The sequence below is a fragment of the Schistocerca nitens genome, chromosome 7 (assembly GCF_023898315.1).
Source record: "Schistocerca nitens isolate TAMUIC-IGC-003100 chromosome 7, iqSchNite1.1, whole genome shotgun sequence".
In the NCBI taxonomy this organism is placed as follows: Eukaryota; Metazoa; Arthropoda; class Insecta; order Orthoptera; family Acrididae; genus Schistocerca; species Schistocerca nitens.
The window spans coordinates 173,231,131-173,248,128 of record NC_064620.1 but is presented as its reverse complement, the minus strand read 5'-3'; the positions used below and the strand labels follow the sequence as shown (position 1 = coordinate 173,248,128).

The following is a 16,998-nucleotide window of genomic DNA, read 5'->3' as shown; positions in this document are numbered from 1 at the left end:
GAAAATGCCATATATGCTTTCACCAGTCAAATTTTGAATGATCTGAATAACCGAACACCACCCATTGGGATTTTTTGTGATCTCTCAAAGGCTTTTGATTGTGTAAATCATGAAATTCTGCTAGACAAGCTCAAGTATTGTGGCATGAGTGGGACAGTGCACAAATGGTTTAATTCGTACCTAACTGGAAGAGTGCAGGAAGTTGAAATAAGTAGTTCTCATAACATGCAAAGATCAGTACATTCCTCAAACTGGGGAACTATCAAGAATGGGGTTCCACAAGGGTCAGTCTTGGGTCCTTTGTTGTTCTTATTATATATTAATGACTTGCCATTCTATATTCATGAAGAGGCAAAGTTAGTTCTCTTTGCTGATGATACAAGTATAGTAATCACACCTGACAAACAAGAATTAACTGATGAAATTGTCAATACTGTCTTTCAGAAAATTACTAAGTGGTTCCTTGTAAACGGACTCTCACTAAATTTTGATAAGACACAGTACATACAGTTCCGTACAGTGAATGGTATGACGCCATTAATAAATATAGACCTTAATCAGAAGCATATAGCTAAGGTAGAATATTCCAAATTTTTAGGTGTGTCCATTGATGAGAGATTAAATTGGAAGAAACACATTGATGATCTGCTGAAACATTTGAGTTGAGCTGCTTATGCAAGGTCATTGCAAATTTTGGTGATAAACATCTTAGTAAATTAGCTTACTACACCTATTTTCACACATTGCTTTCATATGGCATCATATTTTGGGGTAATTCATCACTGAGGAATAAAGTATTTATTGCGCAAAAGTGTGTAATCAGAATAATAGCTGGAGTCCACCCAAGATCATCTTGCAGACATTTATTTAAGGATCTAGGGATATTCACAGTAGCTTCTCAGTATATATACTCTCTTATGAAATTTGTTATTGACAACCAAACCCAATTCAAAAGTGTGCATAACTACAATACTAGGGGAAAGGATGATCTTCACTATTCAAGATTAAATCTAACTTTGGCACAGAAAGGGGTGAATTATACTGGCACTAAAGTCTTTGGTCACTTACCAAATAGTATCAAAAGTCTGACAGATAACCAACAAGTATTTAAGAAGAAATTAAAAGAATTTCTGAATGACAACCCCTTCTACTCCATAGAGGAATTTTTAGATATAAATTAAGAAAAAAAAAGAAAAAAAAACAAAACAAAAATATTAAAAAAAATAAAAAATAAAGAAAAACAAAAAACACAAAAAAAATAAAGTTGTTATATTAACTTAAGTATGTTGTTAAATTAATCTAATTATGTCATGTATTGGAAAATTCGACTCGTTCCACATCATTACGAAATATCGTATTCATGATCCATGGAAATAGTATTAATCTAATCTAATCTAATCTAACAGGTATGGAGGCTTTTGCAAAGTTGACTACGAAATCCATAAACTATGAAATAAGACAGAATTCTAGCCATTGTAATGAAGAACATACTTTTGAAAGTTGTTGTATAGAACTTAAAGAGTACAACATGTCAGTCATCAGGATATACCAAATCCCTGGGTGCCATATAAGCTCAGTGGTCTTAGATAAATTTGAAACTGAAAAACTGTGTAAGAAATTAGTTATATGTCCTGACTTCAATGTAGATGTAAGAACTGATGACAAATGTGCTTTAAATTTAAAGAATCTGATTGCCACAAATGGACTAAATCTAAATTTTGGTCAAAGCACAAGCATTACAGCAATTACATCAACATGTATTGATAATATTTTAAGCAGTTATAATTACAGTGTCACAGAAAAATGTGTTTCAGATTTAGGAGTATCAGACCATGCAGCACTATTTGTGTCATTATCACAATTAAATTTAGGCAGCACAACAAACTGATGTAGGAACTTCAACCAAGAAAATATGGATGTATTTATTAAAAAACTAAACCTCACCGTATGGTCTGTCAGCAAACACACCTGAACATATGACAACTACAGTAACTTTCAACTGAATTCATGAGCATATTCAATGAATGCTTCCCTTTTGTAACAGTACAGACTGAGCCTCAGAAAAGCAGATTATGGGTAACAAAAGGAATTAGAGGTCTAGCATTAAGAAGAGGAAACCGCATATGGAAGCAAAAGTTAATTGAAAGCCTGAATTTCTTAAATATGTAAGCAAATACAAAAAAAAAAAATCTGACAAAGTAGATAAACTAGTAAACCAAAATGCAAACATTACAGTCATTTTAAATGCAAAAAACAAATCCAAAGCTGTTTGGTCTGATATAAGAAGTGAGGTTGGCAGTGAGATAGAGACAAAATGTCCATCTAAATCGTAGAACAGTTATAGATACCAATGCCATGTGTGAATCCTTCAATAATTTCCTCATTAGTTGTAACAAAATTGATGACTGCTCACTGTCAAGTACAGCTACTAGTATGGCAAACAGAAATTGCTTGGGTTTTAAATTTTCACCTGTTTTAAGCTCTGATGTCATTTAAATCCTAATGTCCCTAAAAATTTAAACTCATTTGGATGGGATAAGGTTCCCACTAGAATAATAAAATCAGTATATCTTAGTATTGCACATCAAATCTCCCTCATAATCAACCAGTCTTTCGAACAAAATTATTTTTCACATCAGTTAAAATATGCTGAAGTTCTGCCAATTCATAAAAAGGGCAAACAAGATGAAATGGGAAACTATAGTTGTATCTCACTGTTACCTTTGTGTATCAGGCATCTTTTGTGAGCTTACCAAAGCCTTTGCACTAAACCATGACCAGCTTCTTCAAAATTTGACTAACTATGGTTTTCAAGGAAAATTTCTTAGTTGGATGTCATCATACTTAGCAAACAGAAAACAAAGACTAGTTGTTAGTTACAGCAGCATGAGATTCCTTTATGGCTGGAAACACATACAAATAACTGTCCCACAAGGCTCGATATTAGGGCAACTATTATTTTTTTTAATTATATGGTATCAATGATATGCCATGCCAGGTTGAGTCAAATACCATCCTTTGTGCAGATGATTCAACAGTGATAGTCTGCTGTAAAACCAATGAAGACTTAATCCGCTGTACGGAGCAGACACTTGGGGAGGTGGAGGCATGGGTAAAAAATAATAATTTGAAATTAAACTTAATTTCATCATGAAACAATCAGCATTATGTACAAGTGAAATTAGCTATATGGACAAAAAAATGTGTGGTGGCCGCACCGTTCAAACACGCAAAGAGCTGAACTATGGCATAGCTGACACAAGTAAAGGATGCCCAGCATTCACGAGTGAAGCTATACCGTTACACTGAATTTTGACAATGGTGCATCGTGCACCAGACCACACGGGACAAAGCAGGCCGACAGTGTGAGCTGGTCAATGTGATGTGCCACACATCTCCGACTTCTCCCGCCACTGACCACATATGTCAAGTTAACGCGACTCCCCCGCAAATGCGTACACACAGTCTTAAATGCAGTCGTCTGTTTCGTTGTGTGCACCCTTCAGTTTGACAGTGCCTTTCTCCCTTTCGTGGACATCACAGTGCCTCTGGTCGCGCCAGGAGCTGAACATTCGGCCATGAGGTTTTTGTCCCGTTCAGTCAACGCGGCCGTGCCACGGCTCATCACTGCAGAGTATACCCTCTGGGATCGGTGACTGAGCCATACTGCTAGCACAGTGCGCCTGTACAGATGGGCATTAGTGATGAATTGTATTTGTAACTTAGTGTAAGACTTGTGAAGAATAAGTGTGCCACGAGCAAAACTGCTCTAGTCGTTTCTGTCACCAAGCCTCCCCCTTGAACATAGCGCATGGCCATAAAGCTGGTTCACTGCACGTTAATGACTGTAAGAAGTGATACCACACGTCTCCACTTCACTGGCGACCCCGACGTGATCCGAGGCTTAAAGCATGTGATGACGAACATATGTCGGTATGAGTGACATGGAACTGCGAGTACGCTGACACGTACATGCCCACGCCCGAACAGTGCTCTGTAGTGATAAACTATTTTTTTTTTTTAATGAACTCTTTTGTTTGTATTGTTTTTGTGCATGTATGTTTCATTTGCGAACTGACTAGTGTTATTCTTTTTTGTATATTTTCTTTTGTCGTGTTATTTTCATAGTGTGCTTTCCCCTTGTGTGAGGACTCGACTATAAGCTAAGATGGAAACATTAGAAGAGTTGCAAAAGACTGTTGAAGACCTGTTCGCACACAACAAGGGGCTGAAGAGTGAGCTACAAGCACAGACTTCACGCGCGGATGCCGCGCAGCCACAGACAGCCCAGATCAATTTTGGAGTGCAAATCCCTGCCACACCAATGTTCAGTAATGTTCACCAATGTAATGTGGTTCAGCCAAGTGGTCTTTAAGAGCAACCATGTAACCTGCGACCTGGCAAAATTTGGACACGTAGTGAGCCAGCTCGACCAGAACTACGTGGCCGAAGTGGGATATAATCACTGCCCCGGAGGCCCTCACAGTTCCTGTGCCACTTGCAGAGCGTCGTGCAGGCCAACATGGTGCCAGATTCGCTGTTACACACTATCTTGGTGCACAGCCTCCCAGCTCAGGTGCAGGCAGTGATAGCAGCACAGACGGCGCCTAACACCATGGCTGCGGCAGCTTACGACACCATCCCCCACCTCCTGGTGGTGCACACCTCCCGCACCCGCATTGGATGCCAACCTGCACCAGCTAGTGCAAAACTTGGCCGCACAGGTGGCAGCTCTGTTCACATGTAACCTGCTGCAACGGTACCCTGCAGACATCAGAACACGCACAAAGCGGCTACTGCTGGTACCACGTCCATTTCAGCAATGAAGGAACCAGGTGCCATGCCTCTTGCTCACACCCAAAGGCCAGCTGCGACTGGACGTACGCGCACCCGGCTGCAGTACGATATCAGAGCTTCTGTTTGTCACAGAACGGGGTGCGGACATGAGGTACCTTGTTGACAAGAGTTCAGACTTTTCGATATTCCCCCATTCTATGTTACGAGACTGCAGGTGGGTCGAGGCCCTCTCCCTCACAGCAGCGAACAATTCAGCTATTAAAACTCATGGCACACACAGCCAAAATTTAGATCTAGCTCTATGCTGCACATTCTCATGGAGATTTACTGTGGCCAATGATAGACTTGCAGGAGCAAAGGTAGAGTTTGAGGCCATGCTGCGGCAAAGCATTGTTCGACCATCGAGCAGCCCATGGTCATCAGCATTACATTTAGTACCAAAAAGAGACAATTCATGGCGCCTGTGTGCGGACTATCACACCCTTAATTCATGAACAGTGCTGGACCGATAACTAGTCACACACCTTCAAGACTTCAGTTATGTTTTGGTGGGCTGTGCGGTGTTCAGAAAGGTAGACTGCGCAAAGGCAAATTCTGGTGGCGTCCGAAGACATTGAAAAAACAGCTATCATAACGCCCTTTGGGCTTTTCGAAAGCCTGTTTATGACTTTCGGTCTTTGGAATGCTGCCCAGCCTTGGCAGCCATTCCTGGATGGCGTCTTTTGAGGCTTGTCGACAACATCCTAGTGTATTTGCAGTCGCCCGAGCTCCACCGCCACCACCTAACGACCGTCTTTCAGTGCCTGAGTGAAGCCGACATTGTTATTCATCCAGCGAAATGCGAATTAGGTGTGACGGAAATCAAGTTCCTTGGCCATTTAATTACCCCCACCGGATCGACGCCACTATTGGAGAAAGTGCAAGGGATACTGAACGTGCCACGTCTGCAGACACACAAAGAATTACGCCATTACCTTGGCATGTTGTACTTTTATCACCAACACCTGTCCAATGCTGCTGTTATGAAAAAGCCATTGACTAAGGCATTACACGGTCCTACCTCAAAGGGAAAGACCCTTGTGAATTGGATGGACGCAATGAAGCAGAGCTTCATGGGCCCAAACTGGAATCTCGCAGAAGTGACGCTGCTCGCACACCTGGTACATGACACTGACTTAGTTTAGCCATGGATGCCAGCCAGGCTGCCATCGGTGTGGCGTTACAACAGTGCGTGGCGGGAGATGGCAGCCTCTCGGTATTTCTCTAAGAAGCTATCCGAATTGCAGCGCACTTGGAGCGCTTATGACCGAGAGTTGCCTGCTGTTTATGCAGCGGTGAAATATTTCCGATCATCCGTAGAAGCCCGACAATTCGTCATTTTCACTGACCACAAACCGAATAGTCAAGCATTCCAGAACAATCACACTAAGTGTTCACTGTGCCAACTCCAGCAATTAGAGTATATGTTGCAATTCACGACAGACATCTGACACATTTTGGGGATAGACAATATCGTCACTGATTGTTTGTCCCGAGCATGTGCCGTCATCTCACCCCCCTGTGAACTTTGTGGACGTCGCCCAAGTACAGGATAGTGATGAAGAACAGCAGCACTTCTGTCACAGCACTTCCAGCGGCCTGCAGCTGGAGCTGGTGCCTGTCCCCAGCTCGGAAGATTTGGAGTGACATCTCAACCGGCACGCACTGACCATTTGTTCCATAGAAATTCCGGCACAGTGCATTCGATCGTGGCCACGGACTGTCACACCCTGGCACCAACACCACTGCGACGCTTGTGGCTGCACATTTTGTCTGGTCTGGGCTTTGGAAGGACTGCCGCAAATGGGCGCGCACTTGCATGGTCTGTCAGTGCGCCAAAATTGGGAGACACAGCCACACACCTGTGGACAACTCCCCTGACACGACATGCTGATTTGCTCACGTTCACATGGACCTCGTTGGCCCACTTCCTCTCACTCAAGGCAAGCGGTATCTCTTAACTACGATGGACTGATTCACTTGTTGGCTGGAAGCAACACCTGTCTCGGACATCACCGCTGAGACCGTCGCCACTGCATTTGTCGACACCTGGGTGGTACGCTTCAGATGTCCCAGTGATTTGATAGCTGACCGCGGCCACCAGTTTGATTGGGCATTGTTCACACCTGTCGCCAGACTGTGTGGCATCTGGTTACACAGGACAACACGCTACCATCCGGTGTCGAATGGCATGGTCGAATGGCTCCGCAGGACTCTGAAAGCTGCCCTAACTTGCCACAACACCTCATGGCCAGAGGCACTCCCACCTGTGATGCTCAGCCTGCGAGTAACGCTGAAGAATGAAATCGGCGCGTTACCTGCTGACCTCGTTTACGGACAACCTCTGACAATCCTGGGCGATTTTGTCAAAGAAGAACCATTCCCACACGATGCCACGGCACCCACTCTGGCAGAACGTCTGCACACTCACATGGCCGGTCTTCGAGCTCACACATTGACGCAGCATGGCACTGGGAAGGTATTTGTGTACGCCGACCTGCTGCACTGCACGCACATCATGTTGCATACTGATACGGTACAGTCACCTCTCTGGCCACCCTACTGCGGACTGCACCACGTGATCACCCGAGGAGACTAAACACTGTTCATTGAGAGCAACGGGAAGCTGTCTATAGTGTCAATCGACGGCGTCAAGCCAACTTACATCTTGCCTGCTCCAGCAGCCACACATTTCTTCGACCCAGCGGAAGATCTGATTACAGACGACACTTCCTCTGCCAGCGGTCAGACGGAGCCCGCACCCTTAGCCGATGGTGACGCACAGCTGCAGCCTACTGTAATCGCGCCGCCGTGTGCGCCTCCTACCACCCCGCCCAGGTAGCTGGCATGGCCACCCGGACCACGCCCACCACAGATGCAGTGGTCACACCCACCACAGCCACCAGCAGCTACGTCACACATGCCAGCCGCCATGTCCAATTCAAACAACTGTGCTGCATCGCCAACGCACCATGCCACCCAAAACAGCAAACACGCGACAGAGCCACCAAACACTGTCAGAATCCGGCGTATACAAGCTGCTGTTGAGGCCAGATCGGCATCCTCGCCAGTTTACTGTATTCGTGTTGCCGTTGAGCTCCGGACATCATGCTCCACGCCACCCGGCTTGTCCATAGCAACTCCTGGACCTGTGTTCGAGTCCCGACGGTACTGCACTCACACATATTCTCCGGACCTCCATTGTCTTGAGTGTCGAAGTCGGTTCGAGTGCCGTGATGTGTTCCCATGATTGAGTCACTCGGTGAACTTGTGGAATGGTGCAACGTATGAACAATTGGACTTGCCAGTCTCGACACCACTCAGAACAACGTAAATAGTGAACTTTTTATGCAGCTCTTGTGAATACTTGGCGTTGTTATTAAAATGTCAATGCCTTCAAGACGTCATACCAAATGACTTGCAGCACGCGCCTTCACCACACATTGCTATGGATAGTTGTAGCCAGTACCTGTCACTGCTGTCACTAGCCGACTGCAGGAGGACACGTCCACTGCATGCATGCCGGTCCAGCGTGCTGACGTCAAGGGCCACTGCCCTTCCAATGCTGACTGATGCCTGCCATCAATGCCGCACTGTCATCACGCAGTCGCGAACTTTAAACACATGTGCGCCACAGAAAGATCACCTTGTTTTTGCTGCCAAGGAGCTCCACTCTCCAAGGGGAATCTGTGTGGCGGCCGCACCGTTCAAATGGACAAAGGGCTGAACTATGGCACAGTCAACACAACTAAGCGATGCCCAGCAATCATGAGTGCAGCTATAGCATTATGCCAAATTTTGGCAATGGTGCATCGCGCACCGGACCGCACGGGACAAAGCAGGCGGACAGTGTGAGCTGGTCAACGCAACATGACACATGTCTCACTTCCATGTGCATCAAGTTAATGTGCCTTCCGCACAAATGTGTACGCACAATCTTAAACGCAGTTGCCCATTTCGGAGTGTGCACCCTTCAGTTTGGCAGTGCCTTTCTTCCTTTCGTGGACATCACGGCACCTCAGGTCGCGCCAGGAGCTGAGCATTCAGCTTTTGTCTCACTTGGTCCACGCAGTCGTGCCACAGCTCATCACTGGAGTGTATACCCTCCAGGATCGGTGATCAAGCTGTACCGTTAGTGCAACACACCTGTACGGATGGACATTAGGGGTGAATTGTATTTGTAACTTAGTGTAAGACTTGTGAAGAATAAATGTGTCATGATGAAAACTGCTCTAGTCATTTCTGTCACCAAGCCTCCCCCTTGAACCTAACGTGTGGGCACAGCAATAAAGGCGGTTCACTGCACATTAATGACTGTAAGCGATGACACCACACATCTCTGCTTCAAATGGACATTGCAAGCTGTGACAAATTCCTTGGTGTGTTAATAAATAAAAGTATGTTGTAGAGTGATCATGTAGATAACATTCTTAGTCAACTGAACAGTCTTGTGTATGTCATGAATGTCTTACCTAGAGTCACTGACTTGGCAGTTACAAAACTGTATATTATGCATATTCAGCAGTTAAGTACAGCATTATTTTCTGGGGGTCTGAGAACACTAATTTCCTCAAAACCTTCAGACTAAAAAAAAAAAAGAAGATCATCTGAGCCATCATGAGTGCTAACAAGAATCAACACTGCATACCTCTATTTGAAAAACTAGGTCTCTTGTAATATTTTAAAAGTAAATGCTGGTATAGTTTAAGAGGATTTCTTGAATGATGGCCATGTTATATAGTATCTTTATAAAAAGTAACACCATGTATATTGTAGATTTAAAAAAAATGATAATTTGTAAAGTAACAGATATGTACTGTCATTTTAGATTAGTTTATTAGTCTGTACGTTGGTCTTAAAATTGACAAGTCATGTACATCACAATCTCTGATTGTAAGAGGCATGTTATGTGATAATAAAAATTTGATTTGATTTGATGTTTATTCTACAGAAAGCTACAACATGAATACTGTATAAAATTGGTAACTGATAACATCTTGCAGAAGCCTCTTCAGAGACCTCAGGATTCTTACACTTACATGACAATACATATATTTGCGAATAGTCTTTGTGGTTAGTAACAAGAGTGAATTTAAGATGAACACAGCAGTTCAAAACCACAAATCTTGAAGTACAAATAATTTCTGCATTAGACTATGCAGCCCCCTCCAGCAATCAGAATGGAGTTTAATATTCTTGGTTCACCCAACTACTGAACACACTGTCCACCTAAAGTTAAAAGTAAAGTAGGAACCAACCTAACCTCAAAAAAATATAAAAATAAAGAAGATCCAACCTAGCAAATGAACAATGCTTCACTTTAATGACTGCTTTACTTCCTGCACCATCGGGATCCCTCCTTCCAACACCAATTTTTGTAGATGACCCAAATGGGAACTCTCCCTGCAATACATGTTGCATTCCCATTAACCGCCTGGCCTCAACCTTCTATTGTCCCTATCCTTCACCTACCTATCCCCTTCCCTGCTCCCACTCCAGTATTACACAGCCGTCTAGTCCACCAACGCAAACAGTTTTTTTCCTCTTCTCTACTTCGCTCCTTTTTTGCTCGGCCCCCTCCCCCTGCTCCTTTTTTGCTCTACCCCCCAGCCCCCTCTCCATCCCTCCTGACTGCACCTAGCAGCCCCACCCTGTCCCCACCACATCCCTTCCATGTTCCCACAAGCATAACTACACCTTCTCCCACCTTTATCCTGCTATACCTTCTCCTCCCCACCTCATGCCACCTCCTTACCCCCCTTCCCCCTCTAACACTCACACCAGACTGCTTCTCCCATCAGGTGCAGTTGAAATCCATAGTCCAGCCAGAGACAATGGTCATGTGTGTGTGAATTGTGCATGTGTGGATGTGAATGTGCACGTGTTCTCTGCTTTGGAAGAAGGGCGTTGGGCTGAAAGCTTAAATGTATAGCAGTCTTTTGATTGTTATTGTCTGTTACTTAGTGTCTTCTCTTTAATGTGTGTATAATTTATCCTTTTCTTAATATTACAGTTAAAATGCTTTGTTTGAAGAACTAGGTCATAATGGCAGCTGAATAGTACAGATAGTTTTTTTTTTTCTTTCTCAAAGCAACTGTTCATGAAGTAATCTGAAAATAATTACATAACTCCACCATTCAGCCACTTGCTTTAAGTCCTTCTCAGTAGAAGGAACCCAACTCTGGAATAAACTCTCACACTATATTAGAGAACTAAATAACATCTCCAGCTTCAGTAGAAAGTTAATGGCATATCTACTGAAGCAACAATAAGGATTACAATTGTCCCTGTATGCACTTGTTACCCTTGTACATCACTCTTTTCAACCTGAGCTTCCTCATTTCCCATTATTCTTAGCTGATGCAGTCTCCTTAAATTTCTTTTCCCCAGAACTTGCTACATCAGAAACAATCTATTTTGTGCACCCTTAAATTCTTCTTACATCTGCCACTATGATTTTCGTAGTCATCATCATCATTATTATTATTATTGTTATTATTATTATTATTATTAATTATTACTATTATCACTATTAGTGGCAGCAGCTGCAGTAGTACAGGGACTGTCAGTATTAACTTACACTCTCACTTCTGACACTCAAATAATTTTAATACTAGTTGTTGTATTAAAATTGTCATTTCTAAGGTAACTGTGATGTAAGAAAGCTAATGTATTTGTGAAATCCTGGACCAATGTAAGAGAGGGCCTGATGGTGCTAATCAGATCAGGTTAAATAAATAAAAATAAATAAATACTTAGCAGTTTTAATAAATTAGTACTAGTCATAACTGCTATTAGTATACTTTACAGAAATAGCCGGCAGCATTTTCTTCTGCCTGTAAATGTGTAACTTGATTCATTCCATATCCCTGAAAGTTCTCCTGCATGATGAGACTGAAGAACAGATTGTGTGAATGAATGAACGAATGAATGATGATGGCAGTAGAACCAAAATAAAATGTGACTAAGACTGTGAATTTCATGACTGAAAATTAGTAACATAAGTTAAGACTTATGAAAATACTCCAAAGCAAATAATAGACAAAACAGGCATTTAAATTCATTGTAAATACTTAACCTAACATAAGCAATTTGAGTACATCTCCAAACATACATATTTGATGATTGCATGAACATAGTAGCACCTGAATTAAAATCTGGTCCCTGGTTATCAACCACATTGTGGTGCCACTGAAATGAGTAATCCAGGATCTGACCGATAGGTAATGAATGCATGTCATTTAATTGAGTATGCAAAAGAGAAATTTATGAAAGTTGTGTAATGCTCTAGGTCTGTTGTTGTTTTGGGCTTGAAACATTTAGTCTTACTGATGATAAAACAAAGTCAGATTCTCATTACAATATTTTACACAATAGCATGTTTGCAACACTGTGCCAACAGTGTGGAATTAAATAATTTATTTATCAGCATGATAATGCTACTGTATATAAAGCAAGTACCATTAGATCATGGTTTTAAGGAAACAACTTGGATTTTACTGAACTGACCTGTTCTGTGTTACAGGTTCATTCAGCAAACATGAAAAAATCAGGGAGATGCTCAGCCAACTCCTATGACAGATGCTGCAAGAGAGGCATTCTGCATCGTGGTGCGATTTACTGTTAAAGTGTCAAAGCACACATTCCTAGGAGAGTCAACCAATATATTGTTTCCTCTTACGTATATCTCATGAAAAGACCATGAAAGCAAAATTAGAGAGATTCCAGCTATGGTGGAGGCTTAGCAGCAATTGCTCTTCCTGTGAACCGTTAGTGGCCGGGGACGGAAAAGGGGGGAAGTGATAGTGGTGCACAAAATACCCTCCAACACACACTGTAAGATAGCTTGTGAAGTATAGTTGTAGATGCAGATATAGAATGTGTTAGCGTGAATCCCAATGATGATATACAGGATGAATTAAGGTGTCGGACAAAAGTTTCCCAAAATTGTAGCATCAACAACAGAGAGTGGTTCAGAAAAATTAAACAAATTCCACTTTCACTGTTTCAGAATTGAGCGAAAAGCCTTGCATGGAGGTTAAACATTGTGGAAATAGTGTCATGTGGCCTCAAATGATGCTAGTTACTGGGATGGTGTCTTTGAAAGGAACATCAATGGGTTTCCAGGATTTTTGGTCATACAGTGTATGTTGAGAAGTGTTAAATAAATCTAGTACATATGGCCATTTCTCTGTACATCACCTTTGAGTCCTCCTCCATCTACAGCAACAACTTGTATGGTATAGTCAGCTGTGCGTTCACGGTCCAAGCAGCATATAGAAGTTCTGATGACACCAGTTTCAGGATCAGCCTCAAATATTGGTCGTCCTGTGTCTTCATCGACAACATTTTTTTCGATAGTGTACAGTATCTTTGCATTAGTTTCTTCATCTGGATCATCATAATCAACTGCTGTCATGTTTGCTACTATTTCACCTGCACACAAAACAGAAACCATTGCAGAATTTGCGCAGAAAGCCTGATGGTGTGTAAAATTAGACACATTCATTTTTGGTAAAACTTAGTTTTACTGATTTATCTTATTGGAGTGTTCTGCATTCGTCAGCTTATCACACGAATAAGAGAAATGCATTTGTGTCGTCTTAACAGCCGTGTGAAACATCCCAACACAAGTTTTGCCATAAACAAGGTTGTCCAAGAACACATTCACTGGTTACAAAGGTACTGTGGGTTCAAAGAGGAATTGTAATCCACTGGCAAGGTCGTGTACTTGTGTGCTCTGTGCATGACTATCTTGAACTGGTGTGTAGTAGTGAAGTCTGATTTTAGTTCTTCTCAACACTCTTAGAGCTACAGTATTGAGAATTGGAAAATGAAAGTAAGAGTGAGGAGAATGATTAACTGTCACCAGGTCACATCCTCCTAGGAAAACTGAGCAAGACAAGAAGTTATGAGAGACAGATAACCAAGAAGGGTGCAATCAAATAGAATGCAGCACATAGACTTTTATTGGCTATTATCAATGCAAGAAGTACCTTACATTATACAAATTTGTATTTATGCTCAACTAGTGATCCACCCTGGCTTTGCATTAAGTATCTATGGTAGGAGGACTTGCATGATACTGTGTTGATTTATACGAATTATAAATAATGCCACTTCTTCTTCTATACATGTTATAAATTAATGTTCTTCATCGTGTTTTTCTGTCTGTAAGTGAAGGCTAATCTCAGGAAGCACTGAAGGGATTTTTATACGGTTTTCATTGATAGAGAGATTAATAAGGAAGGTTTGTGTGTATAATTTGTTACTGTTACTCCAGACAAGATGTCTGGCCATAGATACCTGTGCGAAGCTGGGGCAAGTTACTTGTCATTTGTATGTACAGCCATTCCTCATGGATCAGTCTGCCTCAGACCTAGATGCAGGATTTTGTTGGGGGTGGAGGTGAGGAGGGGGAGGGGGGGGGGTGCAATCTCATGGAAATTTTAAATCAAATCTCTAAATTCTCTAAACTAAACAAAAATATTTTCTTACTCTGTTATGATACCATAATACCAACTACAGTAGTAAGAAAAGTTTTGAGCAGCCTGTTAAGTATGAAAGTTATGCTGTGAGGAGACAGCTGTGGCTCCTGAGATAAACATTCACATACAGGCAGAAAAATGTGGTGGAGGACTTAAGTTTATATACAGCCAACCAATTGATAATGTCATATCTAATCAAAAGAATGCAGGCAGCTGTACCTAGTAATTCAAGCAATATACACTGGCATCCAAAATTAAAGCAACAAAATGATATTTTCGAGTTGTGTCTAATTCATGGTATAATCATAGAAAATGTCAACAGATGACCATACAATTGTGTTCAGCATGGAAGATGGCATAATGACATTAGGGCACCTATGAAATGGGGTAGTGTTTGCTGGGTAGTTCCACATCTACAATTGCTGTGTATACAGTCACAGTATGACACAAAGAAGGCACTTATGAGACCCCTCTGCATTGGAGGGCCATAAGAAAAATGGAAGCAGAACAGCCGCAAACTGATGTGGCCCGAGAGCTTAATGTGAATCATTCTGTTGTTTCTTCGATGTGTCAACAACTTATAGAGACCAAAACAGTACCCAAAATACCACGGTAGGACCAACCGTGGGTGATATCAAAAAGAGAGGACTGTTATTTGGCTGTAAGGGCACAACAGTTCCGCCTTAGTACTGCATGGCAACTGCCATCTGATGTGTACAGAAGGCTTTGCCAAAGTAGCCTTTATTGTCAGAGACCTGCTGTACGTGTACCTCTGATGCGTCTTCAGAGAAGGGATCATCTATAGTGGAGTCGTCAACATGCCACCTGGACAGTCGAACAGTGGGCCAATGTTCTTTTGGCAGAAGAGTCCCAATTTGGTCTGGATAGTGATCATCGATGCATCTGCATCTGGAGGGAATGTGTAACATGATTTCAGAACCCAAACATTGTGCCAAGAGACTGATATCAAGGAGGATCCTTAAAGGTGGGGGAAGAGATTATATGGACCATTCAAACACCTCTTCATGAAATTGTATGGGTGAATCGGCAAGGTTTAACTGGTTTCAGGTATCGCCACAAGATGTTGGGACCTCATGTGCGGTTGTTGTGAGGTATACTTCATACTGATGGACAATAATGCTCAATCTCATAGAGCACAGGTGGTTGATGTTTTCTTAGAAAATGAAGATGCCACATGAATAACTTGTCCTGCTTACTCTCCCAATTTGAATCCCATAGAGCATGTCTGGGCTGCCCTTGGGACACATCTTGCATCACTTCAGCATCCACCAACCACTCTCCAAGACTTGCAAGCAGCTTTGCAGGAAGAATGGGCATTATCGCCTCAACGTTAGATTGATGACATCACTCACAGCATGCCCCCATTGTTGTCAGGCCTGTATTGCATCCAGACGTGGTAACGCCCCATGCTGAGCACATTAACCAGTTGTCGGAACGTGTGTGCAAATCCCTTTAGTTGGTAAAAACGAAGAACATTTTTATGTGCCGTTATGCATGTTGTAGTTGTTTACATTCTGCGTTCTTTACATTCTTTCTACTTTACTTCCTGTTTACACTGTTTTGTGGCAAAACAAACTCAACCTTGCAAAAATTTCCATTTGTTGCTTTAACTTTGGACACCAGTGTAGTCCAGCGATATAATTCTGACTGGGGAGAAAGCATGAATGGGGTTACCCAATGTTTAATCTTAGGTCCACTACTGTTCCTCATACAGGTAAATGATCTCCTATATAGTATACAAAAAGCAGAATTAGTTCTTTTTACAGTACTGTAATCAATTCAAGCATACATACAGAAAACAGGAGAAATGGTAAACAAAGTTCTTATAAGTATCATTGGTTGGTTTTCTGTGAATGGCCTCACCTTCAATTTTAAAAAGACACAACATATTCAGCTCTGATCGTCTGCACCAGTGATAAGCATATCACATAGTTAGGAAATAATAAATCGAGTGGAAACTTCAAATTCTTAGGGGTTCATATTGATGAGAATTTAAACTGGAAAAGACACATTTTGGAACTCCTAAAACAACTTACCCAGCCACATTTGTCCTTAGAATCATTGCAAATCTTGTTAAGAGACAAATCAGTAAGTAGATATATTTTTATTCAGTAATGCTCTCGGGTAACTCATCTTTATGAAAGAAAATCTTCATTGAGTAAAAATGCACTGTAAGGATAATATGTGGTTCTTACCCATGATCGTCTTGTAGAAATCTGTTTAGGAGTTGGGCATTCTGACTCCAGCTTCACAGTATATTTATTCCCTCATGAAGTTTGTTGAGGAGGGGGGGGGGGGGGGGGAAGAAAAGAAAAACTTAAGTGATGTGAATGTAAAATGACTCGTTTTGCATCATTGTGATCTTCAAAAATGGCTCTGCGCACTATGGGACTTAACTTCTAAGGTCATCAGTCCCCTAGAACTTAGAACTACTTAAACCTAACTAACCTATGGACATCGCACACATCCATGCCCGAGGCAGGATTTGAACCTGCGATCATAGCGGTCGCGCAGTTCCAGACTGAACTGCTTGGCCACTCAGACCGGCCATTGTGATCTATTATGCAAAATAATCCATGGAGCATGTAACTAACTAACGAACAAAAAGTGGAGTTATTTAATAAGAGTTGGCCACCTCATCAAAACTGTCTTC

General features: G+C 42.1%; 1 protein-coding gene across 1 annotated transcript in view; it reads right to left on the bottom strand.

Annotated features, from left to right (window-relative positions):
• Positions 1-16,998, bottom strand: part of LOC126195523 (neural-cadherin-like) — a 390,552-nt gene that overhangs the window by 200,274 nt on the left and 173,280 nt on the right. The window contains exon 6 of the mRNA XM_049934150.1: positions 13,039-13,272. Coding sequence (XP_049790107.1) covers positions 13,039-13,272 — 234 coding nt within the window. The remainder of the gene's footprint in view (positions 1-13,038; positions 13,273-16,998) is intronic.